Below are 22,145 nucleotides of genomic sequence, written 5' to 3'. Positions count from 1 at the left end.
AAACTCCCCACCTGCCACTGTCCCTGGAGCAGATCCAATTTTGACAGTTTTTTGTTGTTACCCAAAATCTGCTAAACTGGTGTACAGTATTTGCAAGCATTCAGTTATGTTTAACTTAATTAATAGCTACAGGTGGAAAACTACAACACAAAACCTCTTGTCCCATAAAGAGACGGGGTATCTACGTGCATTGATTTAGTTCAAGTATAGAGACCAAGTTGAAAATATAGCTGATTTTAATAGTGACCCGTCTGTAGTAGAATCAAATGACTGTAACCACAGTATTTATTACATTATCTTACATGAATGAAACAGTGGCTACTGCTGAAGGGCAACTTGCTGTGCCTGACCTGTGACCAACCAGCCTGACAGCAGCAGAATAAGGACAATAGAGGAAGAGCCACCAGATGATAACAGGTGGAGCTGACTGGTAGTATTTGTGCTAGTTGCCAACTGCTGGCAACTGATTCATTATAAAGTCTTTGTTTAATTTGGATTCTGTTACCAAAGTCAGACAGCACTGCTGACAGTCCTAAAGTAATGTTTTTACAGTTAAAGCTCCAATGTGTATATGGGGATGTAGCGTACTTCAATAAGCATGTTTTCATTTGTATATAATCATCATAAAATAAGATTTCTTGTGTTTTTGTTACCTTAGAATGAACTATTTGTACACTAGTATAGTGCCTGTTGAAAACATGCCAGTCCTGAATGGACCGATTGCTTGGCCTGTGGTATTGTTGCTTGTGGTTTTCTGAAACTGCTCATATAAACAACTACACTTCTGTGGGTCCAGAGCAATACACCTGGGCTCCAAACAGCTATAGATTCATTATGATGCTGATAAATGAAAATGTTACCCTACTTTGTGCTGACAATGCCTGTCTTGCTCTCTTCACTAAACTCTTTACAAAATTTAAATGCAGTAGCTTACTTACATGGTATATATAGTCTTACCAAAGAAAAAAAAGCTTTGAGTACTTCCTTTACCACTACAAATAGCCTACTAACATCCCAGTAAGATGAAGGGTGGACAGTAAAGCAAGAGAGTGATTGCCCGCAGCCCCCAAATCACTAAATCTACCCCTGAAAAACTTCAAGTCACAGCTACTCTGGTCAGAATCACCAGTGAAATACACTAAGCATAGTCATTAGTTTCCACATAGGTGTATCAGTCACTAGATTTAATCACTGTGGTTATAAATAGAGCATGGATTGAAATGAGGGAGGTATTTTGCAGATGATTATTTGTGTTACTGATGCACTTCAAGTTGTAATGGCAGACGGTCGCTTGTCCTGTATGCTTTATATAGGGCCATTTGCATTTTGTGTTGGCCATCATAGTTCTCTAACATGATTGGCACATATGAAAAGTTTGGAGTTAGCAACCTCAGCCTCGAAATGCCACTTAATCCTCCACACTAGACCTTTGAGTTGAAGTCAAACACGTGGGAGCTGGGCGAGATTAAGTCTCACTCCATTGCCCCAACTATAATTATTTTATCCAGAGACACACAGGGCACATTTCTCTGTGTGTATCTTCACACTGACCCAGGAGCCACAACTCTGCTCCCAACCATTGATTTTCCAGGCTGGTAGAGTCATGGGTGTACACATCACGAAGGCAGGCCTTATGTGGCCCCTCCATACTCCATTATTTAAACCTGCTGCACAGGTCAAGGGAGCAGGACACTGACATCTCTTTGCTCTCTGCCCTCGTGTATCCTGAGCTGGTCACTGTGACACCAGGGAGACTAAGCCACGTCTTCAGTGAAAGGTGAAGAGCAGCCTAGAGGAGGCAATTCCGCTCAAACTGACATGCAAAAATGCTTCTTTTATGACAGCAATGTGTTTGTCTAATCCTTAGGTGCATAAACTTCACAGCAAATATTTTTATGACTGTAAGAGAAGAAAATCTGACTTTTAGTGGTTAATCTTAAGGTGATTGTATGCAGAGCTCTCTAACATTCAGTTACCCTCTGACCTGGAGGAAACTGGCTCTTAAAGCTCTTAAGGCTAATTAACCCCGTGCCACCTGAGCGAAACACTATTAAACATAAATCAATGACTTTTGTGCTTGATTGCCCTCCATCAACTGACTGTGTAAATATTGACACCCAGGAAAGAGTGGTGGTGCAGGACTAGGCAGTGGAGTGACCTAGGGGGGGAGAGTGTGTGCATTTGGGAAAGCAGTGGAGCCGATGTGTACAATCATGGAATGTATCCTGCTTTAATTATGTTTAAACAATGAACTATGTTGTTACTTGTCTCAGTTACAAGTGCAGTACTCAGGTATTTGGGATTTGTGTGTCCCGAAAAGGCAAACAAGGTGCTCCATGGATTTTGTAGAGAGATACTGATATGTGTGTGTGTGTGTGTGTGTGTGTGTGTGTGTGTGCGTGTGTGTGTGTGTGTGTGTGTGTGTGTGTGTGTGTGTGTGCGCGTGCCATTGTGCCCCGCTTTGACAACATCTGTATTCTGACAGAGCCTCCTCTCTCAATCTAGATCTAACTGCCTGCAGCCTCTGCCACACAGGAGCTGGAGGGGGGAGCTGAGAAGAATACTTACAAGCCTCTACCACTGTGCCCGAACCAGACACACACACACACACACACACACGCAAACACACACGCACACGCGCACACACACACACACACACACACACACACAAACACACACGCACATGCGCGCACACACACACACACACACACACACACACACAAACACACACAAAATCACAGTATATCCCTGCCAAGTCAAGCATTGTGGTGTGGCAGGAGGAGCCTCAGGAGTCCAACAGCCAAATGTGTCCTCTAGCATTAATGGCTGCTTCAGCTGACTGAAGGGGGAAAACACCTTGAAGAATCATACATCTGAACAGCCCCTTGGCTCTGTCTAGGGACAAACTGATTGACATTCTCTGAAGCCTTGCTAAACACGCCTGCCCTCTAATACAGAGCACACACACACACTGACTGACTGCCTATCCTTGGTTTTGCTTTGACTTTTACAGCAATAACAACACGGGAGATTATAGATTGCTACAGAACTTGCTTAGTTTAAATATATTTTTAAATCCATGTGTAGGTTGATGAAAGTACTGCTCCCCAATGAGTTAGTTCTGAAAATGAGATTTAAAAATAAAATATAATAAACACTAAACGGTTCCTGAAATATCACCTGCTCCTCCCCTCTGCTATCACAGATGATGCTTGTCAGGCCTTCGGATGTCATGCAGTGCACAGTATTGAGATTGCTTGAGTGAAAATCGTACTGAGCATGCAGTGGCCTGTATCCAAAGATCATCGTGGGTGTTGAAATTATAAACTCCTCAAGCAAGGAATGAGAACTGCAGCGATGGAAAAATATTTCTGGGCATTGCTGCACTGGCTCTGCAACACAGATAAGGGCATAAATTGACATCTAGCTATTGAAGGGGTGTTATTTGCCCTAACAAGGTGCTGTCACATTTCAGATTTAGGTCTTCAATACTGAGCCAAACAAAAAAAAGCCAGTCTTTGAGAAAATCTAATTTTGAAATGGCAGCTGAAGTTCTCACACAACCTCTACAAACTATTCAGCACCAGTTTTTATGAGAAACCCCGACATCATAGCTGATGCTTTCATGTGCTCAGACTGCAGGGCATGGACTGCAGTTGAACTATGAAATCGGGTGTGAAGGCAAATTAAAGACTAAAGGATTTCAAGCCATTAGAAAACAATCCATGAGTGCTTTCATATTGGATTATTATTTTTGAATGTGTGAAATAAATTTGCATGAATAAATGAATGTGTGTCAATACGCATTAAAGATTGAATCTTGTGCAATCTAAATCAATTCATCTTCAATTATGAAGCAAATACTATGCAAAATAAGGGTCTGAGGGCACTTCGATTTAAATTATCTGTGCAAACTTGCAAACTTTTAGACTTTTAGTCACAAGAAAAAGCAAAACAAAATCGTTCAGTCAAAGATATAGTACGTAACTTTTGCAAAAGCCACAAAAGGGGTTTTTTGTGTGCAACTGTCACTATATTCTGTCAGTAGTACATGAGGCAAATAATTTGGGGAAAAAAATCCTGGTCTTTTGACAACTTGTGGTGCTCCTGCTGACATTTGCAAAAATATAGAAAACAACCAATCAGAGTTGAGAAGTTTCTAGCAAACCTCTCAATCATTTCAAGTGCTTGTGATCTGAGGTCAAACTTCAAAACTAGACAGGGCTGAGCATAGATGACTGCACTGTCTATTTCTCACCTCAAATGTATTCAGAAACATACTTATGTGATCTGTTTAGCAGTAAAATGATATTCTTAGCTTCCAGTGGTAGTTGGTGCTTTGTTTTGCCTTGACTTTTCTCAAGATAGTGGCCAGTCCACAAACGTTTTTCATTTTACAGCTGAGCATTTAGGTGAGAAACAGGAAATGCAGTAACAGAGGCTTGATTCATATTTGATCAGCGCTGCCAGTTTTACCGCACTTCAAGAGCAGTGATTGACTTAACTGGCAGCTGCTCTCTTTGAAAATGACCTGAGATTGGCCAAAGTCTCCCGTCATGCATTCTTTGTATGATCCGAAATACTTTAAAATGACGCTCAAGGCATGAAGATTTAAATTACATTGCAGATTAGACATATCATGATCTTAGTGTATAACTGTGAGATATTACAAGCTCCTCCACAGTATTTGCTTTGTGCAAAATCCATGTATGGATTCTACTAGATCCCAGTTTCTTGATTTTCCATAGTCAACACATCACCACTACATGAATAAGCAGAAGACGTCGGGCTTATCTTTCAATAGCAAGGCAAGAGAGAAAAGTAAACACTACCTCTCTTGCCACCAGTATCTGAGAGACAAGGGGCTTCAGCTTTAGCTGTAACCCTGCGCCTGCAGCTCCCCTGATATCAGCAGAGAGGCTGCTGCAGACCTGCTCTGTCTCTGTTGTCGTGGGCGATTGGAATGGACATGTACTCTGTTGAAGGGCCGTAAACAAGATTTTCAGCATAGCACTGGCCAGGCCAGGTTGACAGCACGGTCTTATCTGATTTCAAACCAGAGAGCGGCGGTAGAACAAACCAGGCAAGCTCAGTTTGAGCCACAGATAAGACGATGCTAAAGGAAAGTGGAAGGGAGAAACAGACAGGTCCTGAAATGGACATTTTCACACTAAAGAACTTTTAGGCATTGGCAGCTTTCGTTTTTTGTCTGCTCCAGCTTTCTGTCCTTTCTGTGCATTTTCTGCCAACTCTCTCTACCCAGAATGCCTCTCTCCATCATAGTGTGATATATAATTCAAAACTTTCAGTACTCACCGTTCCCACAGACACACTTTTATGATTCCCAAGTATTTTTCAGTATGTTTGCAGTGTGTACTTGACAATAAAGATGTGTTTTATCTGATTAACAGTTTTGTCAGTTCATTTGTGGAAAGATGGCTTAATACTGTGCAATTAATGTTTGATTGTGGTAATTAGGGGTTTTAAAAGCGCCTTACCTTGTCTTTCCCCTGTTTCTCATCTTGATATACATTCCACCGCTCCCCGTCATTACTGTACGCAAGTTTGTATGAGCCAACAAACTGGACATGGCCGAAGTCTTTAGCTCCCTGGGTGATGATGCCTGTGACTTTGGTAGGCACAAGCAAGTCCACCTGAAAGAGGAAGGAAACAAAGACAAACAAATGATATATTTAATTTCCCCAGAGACTTGGCTGGTGAAAAAGTGTAAGAGATGCCACATTTTTACAATCTAGTCAGCATCTTTTTTTCTTTTTGATGTCATCAGAGGGTTTACTGTATAAAGACAGTGGGTGCAAAATGTCAGTTTCAATTATTCACAGAATATTGAACAACGAGGGTAAGTCCTCAGCAAAACAGAAATCGCACGCTGCAGCAGCTTCTAAGACCCAGACTGCTCCATTTGGGTTAATTTTTAATAGGATCTCATTTGTTGCAAACAATTTACAACACAGTGATGCATTGCAGTAAACACCAAAAATGTTGCTTATATTGACATTTTAGGATTCAGTGATGGTTCATTATTTAGAAAAGCACACAAAACTATTCAAAGCAAAGTTAAGATGAACCCTTAAACCCACATACTTTAGCTTCATCACATTTACCTAGTTAAACTCTGCTTCAGAGAAAATGCTCTGCAACTGTCTTAAACAGGTCAAGCCTTTCTCTAAGTAAGATTTTTCCACCATGTTAATTATGTCATATGAATAATGTATGTGAACATCTAAAGTCAAGAGGAAGGCACAGCCCACTGACACGGGCAATTCAGAACAGTATAAAAGTACAGCTCATATTGTAATTCAACATAAAGGGTAGTATTATAAAACACGTCACTCCCACTGAGCTTTCATAACATAAAGCAGTGGGTAGTTTTTTTTTCACAAAATGGAAATCTTTTTTTACCCGAAAAGGAACTTTAACATCTCTGTAGCACATTAAGCCAAATGTTAATTGCTGTAATGTACACAACAAAAGACTTTACTACTTCTAAATATCAAAATATATGATGAAAAATGGGCTGGAAATTTCCATAACTTCCAATGTGATTCACTTTCTTTTAAAGAGCATGTTGTTTTATACTAATGTGAAAAGATGTAAATAATTGATAGCGCCTAATGGATTTTAAACCCTTTAGATGGTAATAGCCTAAATGTCACTGTAAAACTGTCTTGCTTATCACACACATCTACGCAGCACCAATTCGCCGTCAATATGGGATGAAAAACAGGGTGCGACTTGGCATTTTGCTGTCACATGGGAAGATAGTGGCAAAATTTAGAAGCACAGAGAAAGCAAGGGAGAGAAAAACATACGCATGCAGATTTATTCCTTCTGCTGAATATACACAACACTGAGGTGACCATACATCACTCTAATTGGCCTGGTCATAGGCCAACATATTCTGTGTCACACGGCTCTGACAAAACAAAATAGGGCCCCGCGCAGATTAAACAAATAAGCAAACAAACTGAATGCATGAGTTATGGCTCAGTTTCATTCTACCTCCTGGTCTTGACACATTGCAGAACACCACTGTGCATCTCAGCACATCCCGCCACACGCTTATTGCCTGCAATATGTTACAAACCCTGAAACTTTTTTGTTTTTTCTTTCCGAGCGGTGATGTTAATGAGTTTACATCTCTCGTGGGGTTTCAAATCTGCTCGAGAGTTACTCTTTCCTCCCAGCTACTTTAAAGGGATAGATTGAATTTTCAGAAGTGTGGTTGTATGGGTACTCCACAGTCAGTGTATTACCAACAGTAGATGTCTGTCGGCACACACTCAGTTTGGAGAAGCAGGCCTGAGTCTGACACAAAAGCTAAGCAATGTACTGCTGTGGATGGGGTCGACAGCAAAACAAACTTTAGCCATCTAAAAAAAATCTCACCTAAAAAGATCAATATCAGTTTAAGCATACACTATAAAGAGGGTATTTCACCACTTTACCTTCCAGTCAGACAGCCTGTTCCAACAGGGAAGCTGTTAACACCATCAGTTTCCCACCTATTCTCGTCTAAGTCACCAGATTCTATCGACAAAAAAAGTAATTTTAGCTTGTTGAACATGAAATGGTTGTCTACCTCTGCTTTGATCAGTTAGTTTTTGTGTCACTCTGGTGAATTGAAACTAACCCTCCAACACAAAAGTCACACAATAACACAAACAAAACAAATGATAGTGGAAGTGGTAGAGCAGCAGTTCCTGTGTAGGGCCCTCAGATCTGCAGGGACTGCTCAGTTAGTGGTGCTTTGTATTAAATACAAATGCAGTGAAACAGCAGGTAGTCACTATGCTGCCTGTTGCTGGACTCAGCATTCCTTGGACTAAAGATTATATCTTAGTCCAAGGGAAGCTGATTGTGCTACTTTTATAAAATGCTTTTGAAACTTGTCTGTACTTTTATTAAACCTGTCTGTCCTGTTATTTTGTTATTTTAATTTTATTCTTCAATTTTCTCTTTTTTTGTTGTTGTTGTTATTGTTATTTTTTTCTTATATTTTGACTGCAAAGCACTTTGAATAACATTTGCGTAATAATAAGGTGCAATACCAATAGACTTTCCGTGCCTTGTGTTCAGTGATACTAAAGCACTTGACACTTTCTCAATTCACTTTGTCTTTAAAAAGAGAGAAAAAAAGCTTAATTTCCACATTCCAAATCACTGATACTGATGTTTTTAGTTGGGCCTTTTTTTAGGTGGCTAAAATACCTTTTGTTGCTGACCCCATCCACAGCAGTACAGTGCTTAGCTTCCACGTAGGACTCCAGGCTGATTATGCTAACTGTGATTGTGCCGACTGACACTGACTGTACATAATATGCTGTCTATGGATAAGCAGCCCATAGAACCCCACTTTTAAAACCTGAACTATCCCTTAAAGACTGAGGACTGCTCCCTGGGTATTGCAGGGGTCTTCCTAAATGCAGACCCCCTGCTGTGTTCATATGCAGGTATAGAGCTGAGTCCTGACACATGTAGACAAAGCCATGCCTTAGTGAGTACAAAGCAAACTCTTTGCTCTCTAAAAGGCATCCAAGTAGATAAACTCCCAGTTGTGAGATGTTAAACTAATGAAAGTAGGACAAAAGGCATTTAAGTTTGCATACAGACATAATGTCACTTTCAACAATGCCGTGGTTACAGGTATGCCATTATGCAGATGCTGCACAGTATGTATGCATGCTTCATTTGTTGTAAATACACTATTCATGAAGTTTCTTTAATGGAAACAGCCTCTGCTTTAATTTTTGTATAAAGTCGTGCTCATTTCTGTGTCTGTATGCAGCTGCAACATGGACTACTTTCCTCTGATGTATATGAATACCTTTAAAAAAACAGCTCTGTTATAATTATAATAATGTCACAGCAACCTGCTGGATAAAGGAGGACAGAAAGAAACGGTGGCAGGGGCTGCTTCGTTGATTTAGAAGGGCATGACACCCTGCATTGTGAGCCTTTGATTATCCTCCAGTCGCGTTACCCAGTCGTTGAGGTAATCTTGTTCTACCCAAGCAGTCAAGTCTGCCACAAAAACAAAGGCAGCCTTGAAGGGGAACCTGTAATTGCTGTCACAGGTAGCGGTCAAAAAATACAACCGCCCCTAGCGACGCCGGCTCTCAACACTTTGATGGCCCAAACTGAATTAGGGAGCGAGATAAGCTTGTTAAAGCAAGGCCTCTCCTCCTGCCTCCACCTTCTGTTCTTTCTCCCATCACACTCTCAAACCCTTTCCACTCTTCCATGAGCGCGTAACCCAGACAAACTAGGAGTGTGTGAAGTCTTTGTCGCAATCTGTGAACGCTCATGGCACACTTGTTCAAAGAAATAAAACACGAGAATCAATTTCAGAATTTTTGCTTGCTGTGTCTGAGATTAAAACATAAGATTCATGTAATCTAAGCCCCCAGGTTCCCCAACAGTACAGCTGCACATCGAACAGGGAGAGAGGGTCAATTACTTATTTGTACTTCTCTTTGATGGCAGCATGCAAAGGGGCAATGCTTTCACACATACGCCCGACAAACACTCATCTCCCTGCTCATTAAGACGGGAGTTGGTGCGCAAATCTTATGTCCCTATTTGAAGTGGCTTTGCCATCACAGGATAAAGAGATTAATGCAGCGAGAGGCTTTATAAGGAGCCGAACGAGGCCCAGATTCCTTTTTTTTAATAAATACATCACTTGCATACATAGCATCCTGCTGACACCCTCCCTCCAGCTGTGCTAATTTAACCGTATGTGTTGAAGACTCATTTAATCTTCAAAGCCTCTGGGACATACATGTGTGTTTGTGTGCGTGTGTGTGTGTGTGTGTGTGTGTGTGAGAGAGAGAGAGAGAGAGAGAGAGAGAGAGAGAGAGATGCATACTTTCTGTATGTTCTCCACAGTCACAGTGCAAAACTCAAATTTGCGTGCACTCAACTCACAAAGGAATAAGGAGGACCAGGTTATGGCCCATCAAGCCCACAACAGTGCAGCCGTCATTAAAGCTTAAAGCTGTGGAGAGAGCTGGAAAAACACCCTGTTTTACTGCGCCTCTCTCTATGGGTAGTCTTGAAAAACTGATAGCAGGTCACTCTCGTAATCATACATTGGAACACCACAACATGTTAAAAAAATCGAAATTTTTGTAAGTTTGTTTTAAAAACTGGAGGTGTGGAGCTCAAAAGAAATATGCACACAGGAGGTACAGACAGTCTTATGACCAATTGCTATTGGGTTGCATTGTGGGGATTGCAGGATCCAGCATTTCTGGATTTGACCCATGCTGGAGAAGTCAAAATATCTCTGCCTCGACTGCTTTGGTTTTGACCTTTCTGTTTAAAAAAAATATTTTTCTTGTGAGTCTCCCTAACCTCAGGAAAGTGCAATACCAAATCAGTGCAGCCCCATTTCAGTTCATGCAATGTTTATTCAAAGAAAATTGAAATGTACAAAATCAAACTGTATCAGAGGTATGTTATGCAAGATTTTCCTGAAAAACAAATGTATACACTCATCGAGAAGTAAGTCCTCTCAGTAATCACTTATGACCCAGTAAAAGTTTGTGGCAGTGTATTTTTCTGAAACTCTGCTCTCTGCCTGTATTTTTTTATTTTCTGTGTTTAGAATTTTTTGGGAATGTGAAACCACGGCACTCAGGTGAGGTCAGGGCTCTATAAAAAAGTACTGACCAGGTGCCAAACCATAGGCAGCAGGCATCTGAGAGATACAGTGCCAAAAAAATGAGGCGAAACGCCAAACGAGAGTGAATCTGAGGTTGGCTCTTACTTTCACTTTTGTTGGCAAGCGTGTTCACAAACATAAACTGACAATCCTGCATATCCTTGTATAACTTAAAAAAAAGAAGAATGAAGACAATTATTCCCTGTGTCAGACAGTCAAACACCTGCACATTTTCATGTGCATGACCAAAAACTTTTCAAGGTCTAGCTCGTGTTTTTGACTTCTGGTCCTCAGTATTCTGAGGATTCTGATTCTCTGTGGTTCATCCAAAAAAATTCTAGCTACCTATGAGCAGAATGAAAAACTACTAATGTAGGACACAGAGCATCATACTACAGGCGAGTGCACACAACAGAGCCGTCTCTATTTTACTACTTGAAGTTTGTGACACACCAATGATGAAGCACTTCTTATGATTAATATTGGCATGTTTATCGCTATATAGAAAAATTGTAGCATTCAAAAACAGCCATCCACAGTCACTGTGTATTTTTGTGATGTACAGGCATACTGTGACATACAGAGAAAATAGACCACACATCACAGTGAATATTCACAAGCTATCACTGTTGATATGGAGGGACAGTTTGGAGCCCCCTCTGACCCTCATTAGATTTTTGGCCATAACATAGGTGACCTGACTGATTCTGAGTCCAATCTGCATGAACTTTTACACCAGATATCAGTTCTGCTTGCTACCTGAGTAGTGTTACACCAAAGAAGATTATTGTGTGCTGCTGCAACCCTACTATCTTCAGAAAAGTCCCTTAACTTTAAAAGCAAAGCCAAAATGACTCAAAAACGAGGGATGAGGCTGAAGGCAGACAATTTCCAGGCAGATGGCTGACTGAGTACAGCACTTCTCCACTGAGTGCAAAGAAAAGCCTGTTTGTGTCATGACACCTTTCTGAGTTAAAAAATGTACCATTCCACACAGAGGTGAGCTGGCTTAACCAATTCCATGAGATGTGAAGAGCCTCACTGGGCTTGAAAGGTTGTTATGTGACATGTATGGCCTTTTTTCCATGAAAGCACATGGGTCCCAGTACCAACAAAATGAAAATGAACAGATCTGAAATAGGTTGCGGCACACTTCCAGCCCTGCTCAGCAATAACATCAGCCCAAACAAATTATACTGAAACTCCTATTCATTAATTCCGTTTGTTTTGTTTATGACTGTAGAAAACAAACAGCCCGTAGCCCTTCGAAGACTTAGCCTGTTGGACAAAGAAGCCCTAATTACTTATTAAAATGCAAAATCTAGGGTGCTGCTTATAAATAGCTGCAGGTCGAAATGAATTAAAAGAAAGAAAAAAAAATCCTAAGAGCCAACAGCTTGCTGATGGCCAGATTTGAATATTTTGAGATGATACACCTTTACACCTTCAGGCAGGCACTAGCATGAGGCAGTGCTGAGCATGTTTGGTAACCTAAAATCCACAAATGAACCCATGTCACCTGATGGATACAGACTATTTCTTTATAGTGATGAAACATATACAATAAACAGGTTTCTGTGTGTGCCTCAGGTTACAAGTTAATTATGTGGAATGACTAGATGGCCTGTTTTGAAATGTGCAACTTAATTTCAGGGTAGTGTGATAGACAAGTATCTCTGTCACTTACTATAGCTGTCACCTTGTGCAATAGCTCACAGTGCAATAAATTTGAAGTCTGCTGTTAAATTTCAGTATGGCTTTTATGGGACACACACATGCTGGTACACACTGAATCTCCTTTCTGACACCTTTTGTGACTGTTGTTTCCACATGGGGTGGTGAGATGTCAGAGGCTATAAATGCCTGCTGAGCGCTCACACAGGGGGAGGGAGGTGTGCAGACAGTCTGAGGTGTGACTCAGTTGCCGTGGAGTATTGAGGATAGTAAAGGCGATGTCATAGAGTGAAACTCCCCTCACAGCGACATCATATTGTCAGGCTGCTCAGTATGGCTCTGACCACATTCCAGGAAGAACTTAAACATTTTCCCTTTTTTGGAAAAATACAACCATACCATGTTTGCATACCATGTTTGTGAAAATGCCAAATGTTGAATGTGAATCAAGTGCTAAAGGCAACATCTCCATGCGGAATGAGCTGTCCCGACCGGAGGATAGATGTCTTTGTTACAGAGCGGGATGACTTGTTTTGGCAGGACATTAAGAGAGTCAGCTGGTTGGCTGGTCAGAGCACATCTTACAGCCAAAATGCTGGGGATATAAATACGGGAAAAGCACCGTGCCGTGACTCATACTGAATTGCAATATGGTGGCAAGCACACACATTTGTAAGCCAAACGGTTTTACACGGCAAGGACATTGCTATGCATTGAACGTCCTCCCCCATTGTCCCTCCTCCTCTTCACTCTAGTCTTCATGCCAGCACTCCTGCATGAAGCAATGTTGCATGTAGGCTAGCTGAAATGATATGCTTTGTTATTCTGTCTAAAAATATCAGCAATTTTTCCATCTTCACAGCATATGCTTAAACACATACTGAATGGCACCTGTATGTGGATAACCTGAGGCAATCGGCAACGACCAGAATGAATCTCGTTTTCAAAAAAGGAAACTCACAGTGTAGTCACTTATTTTTTGCCATGGTAGTGGATAACTCAAGGGATGCCAATGTCTGTTGAGCAGTCCATCGATCCAATACTTTGGCCATGAACTTTCAAACAGATCATCAATGACACCCTGAGGGTGAATCTGGATTTTGGTGATCCCCTTGGTTTCTTATATAAAGCTTAGAGTAACTTATAATTTTCATGTATCCAGTGATGTGTCTCAATATCTACTTGATGTATTGTCACAACCTTTTGTACAGTCTTGCATGGTCCCCAGGGGATGAATCCTTATTTGGGTGAACCCCTGGTTTCTTATCTAGCACTGCCAGTAAAAGTCATAATTTTCATTTACCCAGTGAAATATCTCGAGGCCTACTGAATGGATGGGCAGAACATTTTGTACAGACCTTCGTGTTCCTAAGAGGATGACTCCTAAAGATTTTGGTGGTCCCCTTTAACGTTAACATTTCATGTTGTGCCACCATGAGGTTGACCCTTATGGTCTTAGATTTAAGTTTGGTACGGACATCCATGTTCTTGTATAGCTTTACTGTAAGAACTTTGATGATTCCACTTCAAATTTAAATTTGCCCAATCCTTTGGTTATGACCAAATAGCTGCAAAAGTACAATAACCTTCAGATGTACTTTGTACTTTGGAGGTTAAGATAGTGAACATGGTAAACATTACACCTGCATGTTCGCATTTTCATTGTAAGCATATTACCATGCTGATGTAACATATAGCATACAGCTTAAGGCACTGCTTTGACTAAGTATAATGCTTTAGAGCTGGTGGCAAGGCTGTAAACTCTTAGGGCCTAGCTTCATTTAGCCAACCGCTGGCCACTGGTGAGCATCTGTCGCTAAAGTTTGGTGGTGTGTGCAGCTTTAGCACTAGTCGGCTGTTGGCTTTATTTTGGCCAATTAAGCATATTGAATTGGTGTTGGAGACAGTGAATGAAATCCAATGTCACTTTATCTCAGTGCACAAGAAGAGAAACCGAAGTGAGATACGCGAACAAAGGACTTGAGTCAAGAGGCAAAAGATCAAAGCAAACTTGTTATATTAGGTAAAATTATGCTTTTAGGCATTAAGCTCTTTAGCAGGAACAGTTTGTAATTTTTGTGTTATTGCTTAGTAAATATTCTTTGTTCTCTTAACATTGGGGTGTGCTGATAATGTGCTATATGGCTAACAAGCATTTTGAATCCATCCTGATCTTCCCGTTTCCCTTTATTAATGACAAATACAGACTACCACCACCTGCTGGTAAGGAGAGTTATTCCTCTTTCACAGAAATGAATGCACATGCTAGGTGGCTGTTAGTCATTGGTGTGTTCAGGTTCAGCTTTCTGACTGAGACACAGGCAACGTGAGGCAACACGACAAACAGCCTTTATCGTCACTAGTTCTTTGCTGTGTCTGGTTCTTTCGCCCCGTTTATCAGAAGAACAGTTATTTGAAAAAGGAGATTTTATCATGACTTTTCTGGGGCTTCACAAATGTTGCTTGTTTAAGCCCATTGAGGAGCTGGTAAAATAACAAAATGTTTTTCAAACCCAAGTATTGTTGAGGCTGTGTTTATGTATGATTATAAATGCTAACATTTTAATAAAGTCGATTTAGAAAAATATCTCCTCTCACAGCTTGCAACACAATCACCTGCATGGTCCACTTTCTGTTTTGTAGGCATCTTTTTCTGCATCTATAATTTAACACAACAACTTGAGTGCTTTAAAATAGAAAGTGCACATTTAGACCATTAAATTGTTATTTAATTCCTATTCTTTCCTCCACAACCAGTGCATTACAGCACAAACATCACTACCTGAAATTCTAATAGACCACTCAGAGTATACAGCCATAAAACAGATGGAGCCTCAGTTCAGCATGTCAACTTAAGTCTAAATGGTTGCATGAACCAATGAAGGGAATTGGCCATGGCAAAAAGGAACAGGGAGGAAATCAACCATGGTGGTCCGGATCATTTAGAGCCATTATGGCAAGGAGAGAGCATCTAAAGAACAAGTGAGCTGCATACCGTATCAGCGTGAGTGAAGAGAGGGACCTGGATCCATATGCGTAAAAAATAGCCTTGACGCTGCACTAGTAAAGAATTTTGGGGATTTCACACTCTGTTTAATGTTCACTGTGACTAGACATGTGATGGACACTTACTCACTGATAAAAATCCAAAGTAGTCCGTCTCCCTGTGTGATCTTGTCTGAAATCAAATCTGTAATTCATGCTGGAGGGGAGAAAAAACTGCTCTCTGTTGGAATATTAAGCAAGTGTAAAACGAGAAATGATTTAATGATCTAAAATATGGTGTTCCCATTCAAACAACGGTTTTTTAAGGTCCTGCAAATAGGTGAGTTAAAAATATAATCGTTTATGGCTCTGGCTGCGGCACTTACAGCTCATCATACCTCCCTCTCCTTTCCTGCCTCTCACATGGTCTATAAAATATTCATATGGAATTCTCACACGTGTGCGCACATACACACACACTCTCTGCACACAAAAACATGACGGTGTGCTTCACACGCAATAAAATAGGGAAGCATGAAATTGCGAAATAGATAACATTTCTGGACATACTGTAGGTGGTCTTTGCAATACCACACTCACCTTAAAACGGATCAATGCGCAGTTTACAGAGCCTTGGCTTAAATTTGGACCACTCTGAATTAATCATAATACCGCATGTAGCAGTGCTGCTTAAGTGACGTCCACCCTCTCCTGGGTGCATAACATAAAGATGTCTGATTTAAACATAGGATATCCTGCTTGTCAAGAGATGGCTTAGAGACACTGTCTGAAACCATAAGATACACATGCAGGACACACTGGACCCAATCTCTGCTGCACTGATTTAAGCTCTGGCGCCTTCACTTCTGACAATTCCCGCAGATCCCACGATTACAGCGGGCGCTGCTGCAGACTCATGAATCACTCATCCCAAGATAAAACAGATAAATGCATCCTATGTTGGCTGAGAGGGAGTGAGAGGGACAGGAGTAGCGAGAGAGGGAGATGAGTATCAGGATGTGGTGTTGAAAGATAAGATGGCTTCCTTGGATAATGAAAACAAAGGAGTTACATTACACAGGTTCTAGGCAGACCTGTGCATTTAAGGCTATAGTTGGAGGGAGGGGACACTAAAAACCACCCAATTGAATCAGGGAAGCAGATGGATTTACCATCCTTTCCGTAACTTCATTTGGAAGCTAATTGAATCAGCATACTAGCTGCAGGGAAATTGAATAAAATAGAGCCACATTGGACAGGATTAAAATGAGGCTCTGACGATAATGCCTTAATGAAATTTACATCAGGCATGTTTTCAAATTAGTGCGGATTCTGTCTAAAATTCTCCTTGAATTCTTGGGTAATGTTCTCAAGATGATCAAATTAGCAATAGCTGCTGGCAAAATTTTTTTGAACCAACAAACTATTTATGTCTACCCAAATTTAAGCACATCTTGTAATATGATGGCGTCCCTTACTGGGTAGCCAACAGTTAGATATCCAGAATCAGACAGGTCCCATCTGACATGCCTCTCCACGTAAGTCTGATAATGATCCACAACAATCCCTCTTAATATTATCTTCCACATTAAAAAAAAAAAAAAAAAGATTACGTGCCAAGTCTTATAATCATGCACCTGTGGCTACATGGGGCAAATTTGATCTTGCCTCTGTGAAACTGGGCTGGAACATCTGCCAAAGCAAGTGTTGGCTGAGCAATTTGCAGTCATGGTTACATCTGTTATCCTGGCTTCAGAGCTTCGTATCAGTGCGCCACCATAGCTCAGATTTTGTCAACAAATTGTGGAGAGAACAAAAAAAAGAGGAAGATACAATGCAGTTATATTAGACACAGCTGTATATCTGATAATGGATGTCGTAATGCAACTTGGTGTTGTTTACACTGATGAACCGCCGGCTCAGTTGGGAATGTGTAAATCCAACCAAACGATGTGTCGGATAATGAATATTGTCACAGTAACTCCTGTGAAGGTTGAATCAAAATGAAATTTACATGCACAAAAGAGTAGATGCAGCCCGACAGATTAGGAGGTACGCTCAAGCCATTGTTCATACATTTCATACTTTTTTCCGGCATCACAGCTGTAGCTAAATGGTTGTGTGCTTCCTCACTGATTGCCACAGAAACCACCTGGAGACGTTGTCCCTCTAACGTTCTGTTTCTTTAATTAGTTCAGCGAGAAAACTTGGCTGCGGGTGCTGTTCTCATTGATTCAGTTTTGTGTGCAGAGTAGTAGGACAAATAATGATAAAAAGCTGAGCAGCCGGTATTATAAAGGATGGATCTAATGTGATTAGAACTTTGAATAGTCAAATCTGCCGGGACAAGTGCCTTTATCTAGTTTCGAGCCGATCAATATAGTATGACAGTAATAAAAAAATGTTGGATTTAAGAGAATAGCCTCTGTATGCTGCCTGACAATTCATGGTTGTAAGGGTTGTGTTTTCCATTGAGAGGGGGATCAAGCTTGAAGGACGCAAAAGACGTCTCACCCTTGAAAGTTCGCCAATAAATTCTTGCTGTCTATTTTCCCATGCAAGTAATTTCAGCAAAGTACTATTCTCTTGTTCTTGAAATATAGACATGATCATTGCTATTCCAGATGATCAAAATCCCCTCTTAAATCCTTTCATGCTACAATGCCTTTACTCTCTCAGAGGCAGCTTTTCTGTCTTTAAAAAGGACACGCTTCATCTTTGCTGCATAAACACTCAAGAAGAGAGTTTCAATGGGACAAATTAAAGCCATTCTCCTCTGTGGATGGATGAAACAAACACCCAGCTAATTCTATTGATTAAAAGAAATGGAGTTTGTTGTCAGCAGTGCTGTATTTGAGGTAGCAATTTGATTAGGAAGCTGTGCTCGACAAAATTGGTGTAATGATAATACCCGGTTTGATTACAACAAATGCGTGCTCGCAGGGGCTGAGTGGGAATCAATCTTGCATTACGTCTACTTATTGTTCCTTCTAGCCTCCACTCCACATGGGACAATACTGGATGTGAAGTGTCAAAATGCATTGATGCTTTCAGAACCGCTGACATACGGCTGGGGTAATTCACGTACGCAGTATATAAATGCATGCCATTGTTTCTGTGGAGGGCCAAATCTGAAACGTAATAGTGGGCCACAGGCCATACGCAAACACCAAATGTACTGTATTGTATTATATTGAAAAAAATACAAAACAGGAGCAAGTTCCCTTAAATAAAATGCCCTTTGTCCATGCACTGCTGTCTCTGCCTCTCTGCTTTTTTGGATCTCACTCAAATTCTGTGTCACTCTGCCCACCAGGCTCTGCTTACTAAAACAAATAATAGTTAGGGGTCCAACATATTTGAAGGGCATTTTTACCACACAAAAACCAAACAGCATTTAACTTTTTTTATTTATTTACTTATTTTTACCGGCTATATATCTAGCTGAGCAAATAAAATGTTATAATGGGCCAACTTTAGCCTGCAAGCCCCACTTTGGGCAACACCTCTCAATGGTATGCTGCACTATGGAAATGTTACATTTGTTTGGCCTCACTTATCATTGCTTTAAATTACAATAAATGCGAGCACAGTAAAAGCAATGCTTAAAGTGGAATCCATTAACATTGCTCTTTGCAAAATTTATTTCATTTAATATTTGCTCACTGCAAAATACATTTTACTGATCAGCTGCCCTAAGTGTGTCCTCATCTGCCTTTGTCCCTCTACCTGTCCCTGTTTGTCTCATTCTTGCTTCTGTGTCCTCCAATCTGACCAACAGAGAGAATCACTGATGTCCCAACCAATGCCTCACTTCCCACTCCCACTCATTACTGTTTCAGTGTTTGTCTACAGTATATCTAAAATATTTGCTCTGCTAGCTGTGCTGCAGTATTTCAGTCTGCAACTGTTTGTGTCAGATTAATGAGACAGAAAAGGCTGTGTCACTCACAAGACAAGGAGAAGGTGACCCAACACAGCTGGGCAGTACAAGATTGATGATCCCAGATCAAGTGTTGGGTTGCATCCATCTGAGGTGCAGCTTGTGCTGTGCCCAGCCTGAACATGACAAGACTGTCATCTGAAATTCAGCCTGCTGCAGCCACCCCCCATGGTGCTGGAAGACTTTGGATCCAAGAAGTACTTTATTTGTAGAGCTTTGGGCCAGGAATTAAGTACGGTATATTTACCTGACCTATCGAAATTCAAGTTTACACCAGTGCCAATAATGTTTAGGGAATTTCACAGCTCTCTCTTGTGGATTCTTAGTTGGTTAAAAGCCAGAACGACCATGTTAAATGTTAGAAATATGCTAAGGTAGTATCTCCTTCTGTCTTGTTGACCTTGAGGGATCCCATTAATCCTTGTAGTGTTCCTTGAGTATGCAAATCTGTCATCTCAACAAGTTTGAGAATTGAGTAACCACTTTTGCCCATGACAGATCATAACATTCTGCCAGGCACTTCTCTTCTTAGTCTGCACTCTTGTGCAGGCCCAAGAATAATAACTGTGAAGAAACGCATTGAAAAGGCTGCTACAGAGTTCACCCATCCCTCCACTTTGCCTGCTGGCACTGGGTTCTTCATAAGGACAGGTCTCTCTCTCATACGTTGATTATAGAGTTTTAAACGCTGTATCTATTAAGAACCACTATCTTATGCCTTTTATCTCAGTTTGAAGCTTGTCTTGGGCAAGCCAATCATCTTACATTCATTCATGAAGGCAATGATATAAACTGCATTTAACCACTGCCCGGTGACATCTGCTAAGATCTCTTATCCTCCTGCCTCAACAGCAATGTTCTTCATGACATGTTTAAATGCTTTGTCTTTGTGTGTGTGTGGATGACTGTCATTTTCTTCAGGTCCCTTCAACACCATGCTCAACATTATATTGCTGGTGATGGTTTGTTACACAGAACTATCTGAGAATCCATTGTTGGAAACTGTTTGGATAATGGCAAGGACTTTTAACGCTATTTGGCAGGTGATTGGATGAAGTATTGGTCAAGAAAAGTGAAAACACCTTTTCTATCTAGAAAAGCCTTAAATGCCATTCGTTGCTCTTCTTTCGATAAAGAAATACTCCCCAGCGCTGATGCAACTGATGCTACTGCAGCATGCACGTCAACCTCTTTAGAAGCTGACATTGTATGCTGGATGTTGAATGAAAAAATGGTACATACCCTACTAGTGAACATTAATATAATTAATAACTGTTTTTGCTAAAGAGTTCAATGGCTAAAAATAACTAATATAGTAAGTTTGTTTTAGTCTTACTCCCTCTTAAGTCGTTTGTTTGCTTTCCTCACATCTGTTTCTGTTCTTGTGCATTGAGTTGAACTGCCAATCAGAGTGACTTATTCTTCATCAACGGGCTCAGACGCCGATTCAACATGCTGAATCAGCTACAGAACAGCCGACAAGGGCCAACAAGTGCCAATGGTGCAGAAAACACAGCAAAAAAAGGGCGAAAGATGCTTAGCGAAGGTCAGACACTGACTGTTGGCCGACCATCGTCTTGGTGTGTCATGGTCTTTATTTGAAGCCTTAAAGAATGGCTTTTCGTGTGATCTTGTATTATCAAAAGAATCCAGCTGCTGTGCAAGTAATACTCAGCATGTCTCCAAGGTCCCTCAGAGAGGGAGAGTCATTTTTTGTTAAATCGAACAGTGTGAATTCTCTGTCTGGCCCATCTCTTTGCTGGGCGTCATCATCTCTGGTGGCCATGTACTGCACAGGATTTTACCAGCTAAGTCAGGAAACAAATGGCTGCAACCCAGTTCTGTCACACAGCTGCGAGGACTGCCAACTTCTACCACTAAAAATTAGACTGTTGTGGCAGTACCATTTATTATTCCTAAACTCAATTCACATTATTCACATGCACTCTGGAGGCCAATACAGTGTACCTGTAGAGCTCAAGTACTTTTCATGATGCTGTATATTGATCCACTCTGACCATCATGGTAGTCATTCAGTATATGGCTACCACCATTTCCTCAGCAATCAGAAACTCTATTCCTTTGCATTCCTCTGCAACCAACTGTCACCAGTGGAAATAAACTGACAATAAAGAAATGTATGCAGCTAAACTGGTGCTAGAGTAATGACACTTGAAGAAACACTCGACAGGCTTCAAAGAGCTGTGACTTTGATAGGTCACTTTACTTACATCTCTATACTTGTCTTTTTTTCTCCAGTCTGGGTTTATAGTCTCCCACAGTGCTTTGTCCTCAGTCCCATGAGACACACTATATTCCCATGTGCAGGCAAAGCCTTAGCTGCTAAGCTGCCACTATTTACCTCATCAGCATCTGTTTATGCAAACCTTCACTCTCACAGGAGTCATTTGCTTAATTGTTATGTGTGCTCTACTCTGCATATGTTCGTCTACATATACTCAAGTTCCTGAGATTTTCCTGCTCTGCATTCAATAACAAAAAAAAGCAAAATTCTTATCCTGCCTGCAGCTTGGTGTTTTCTTTTGGATCCAACCCCGCTTCAAACCAAACAGTGACAGCAATACATCTATTTAAATGTTTACAAAACATTTTTACATTATCATCAATTTCTAATACAATGTTAACATGAGTCTTTGCTCACTTCACTTTAGAAATGCCTTTAAATATATAAAATGCCTTTTAACTGATGACTATACCTACTGCAAGCTGAATTTTACATCAGCACCAATATAATATTAGCAAAGGTGCTACTGTAGTTCTCTCAAAGTTTTAACACCCAACTTTGAGCTCACTCTGCATCATCAGAGGCAGAGGTGATTATCAGGGTGCCAC

At 40.8% G+C, this 22,145-nt stretch overlaps 1 protein-coding gene across 3 annotated transcripts in view; it reads right to left on the bottom strand.

Moving 5' to 3' along the window:
* edil3a (EGF-like repeats and discoidin I-like domains 3a) overlaps nucleotides 1-22,145 on the bottom strand; it is a 131,602-nt gene that overhangs the window by 11,832 nt on the left and 97,625 nt on the right. For all 3 annotated transcript variants that reach the window (XM_042488581.1, XM_042488582.1, XM_042488583.1), the window contains one exon: nucleotides 5,499-5,654. In XM_042488581.1, coding sequence (XP_042344515.1) covers nucleotides 5,499-5,654 — 156 coding nt within the window. The remainder of the gene's footprint in view (nucleotides 1-5,498; nucleotides 5,655-22,145) is intronic.

This window comes from Plectropomus leopardus, chromosome 6 (genome assembly GCF_008729295.1).
Source record: "Plectropomus leopardus isolate mb chromosome 6, YSFRI_Pleo_2.0, whole genome shotgun sequence".
Classification (NCBI taxonomy): Eukaryota; Metazoa; Chordata; class Actinopteri; order Perciformes; family Serranidae; genus Plectropomus; species Plectropomus leopardus.
This window is presented reverse-complemented; position numbering and strand designations above follow the sequence as displayed.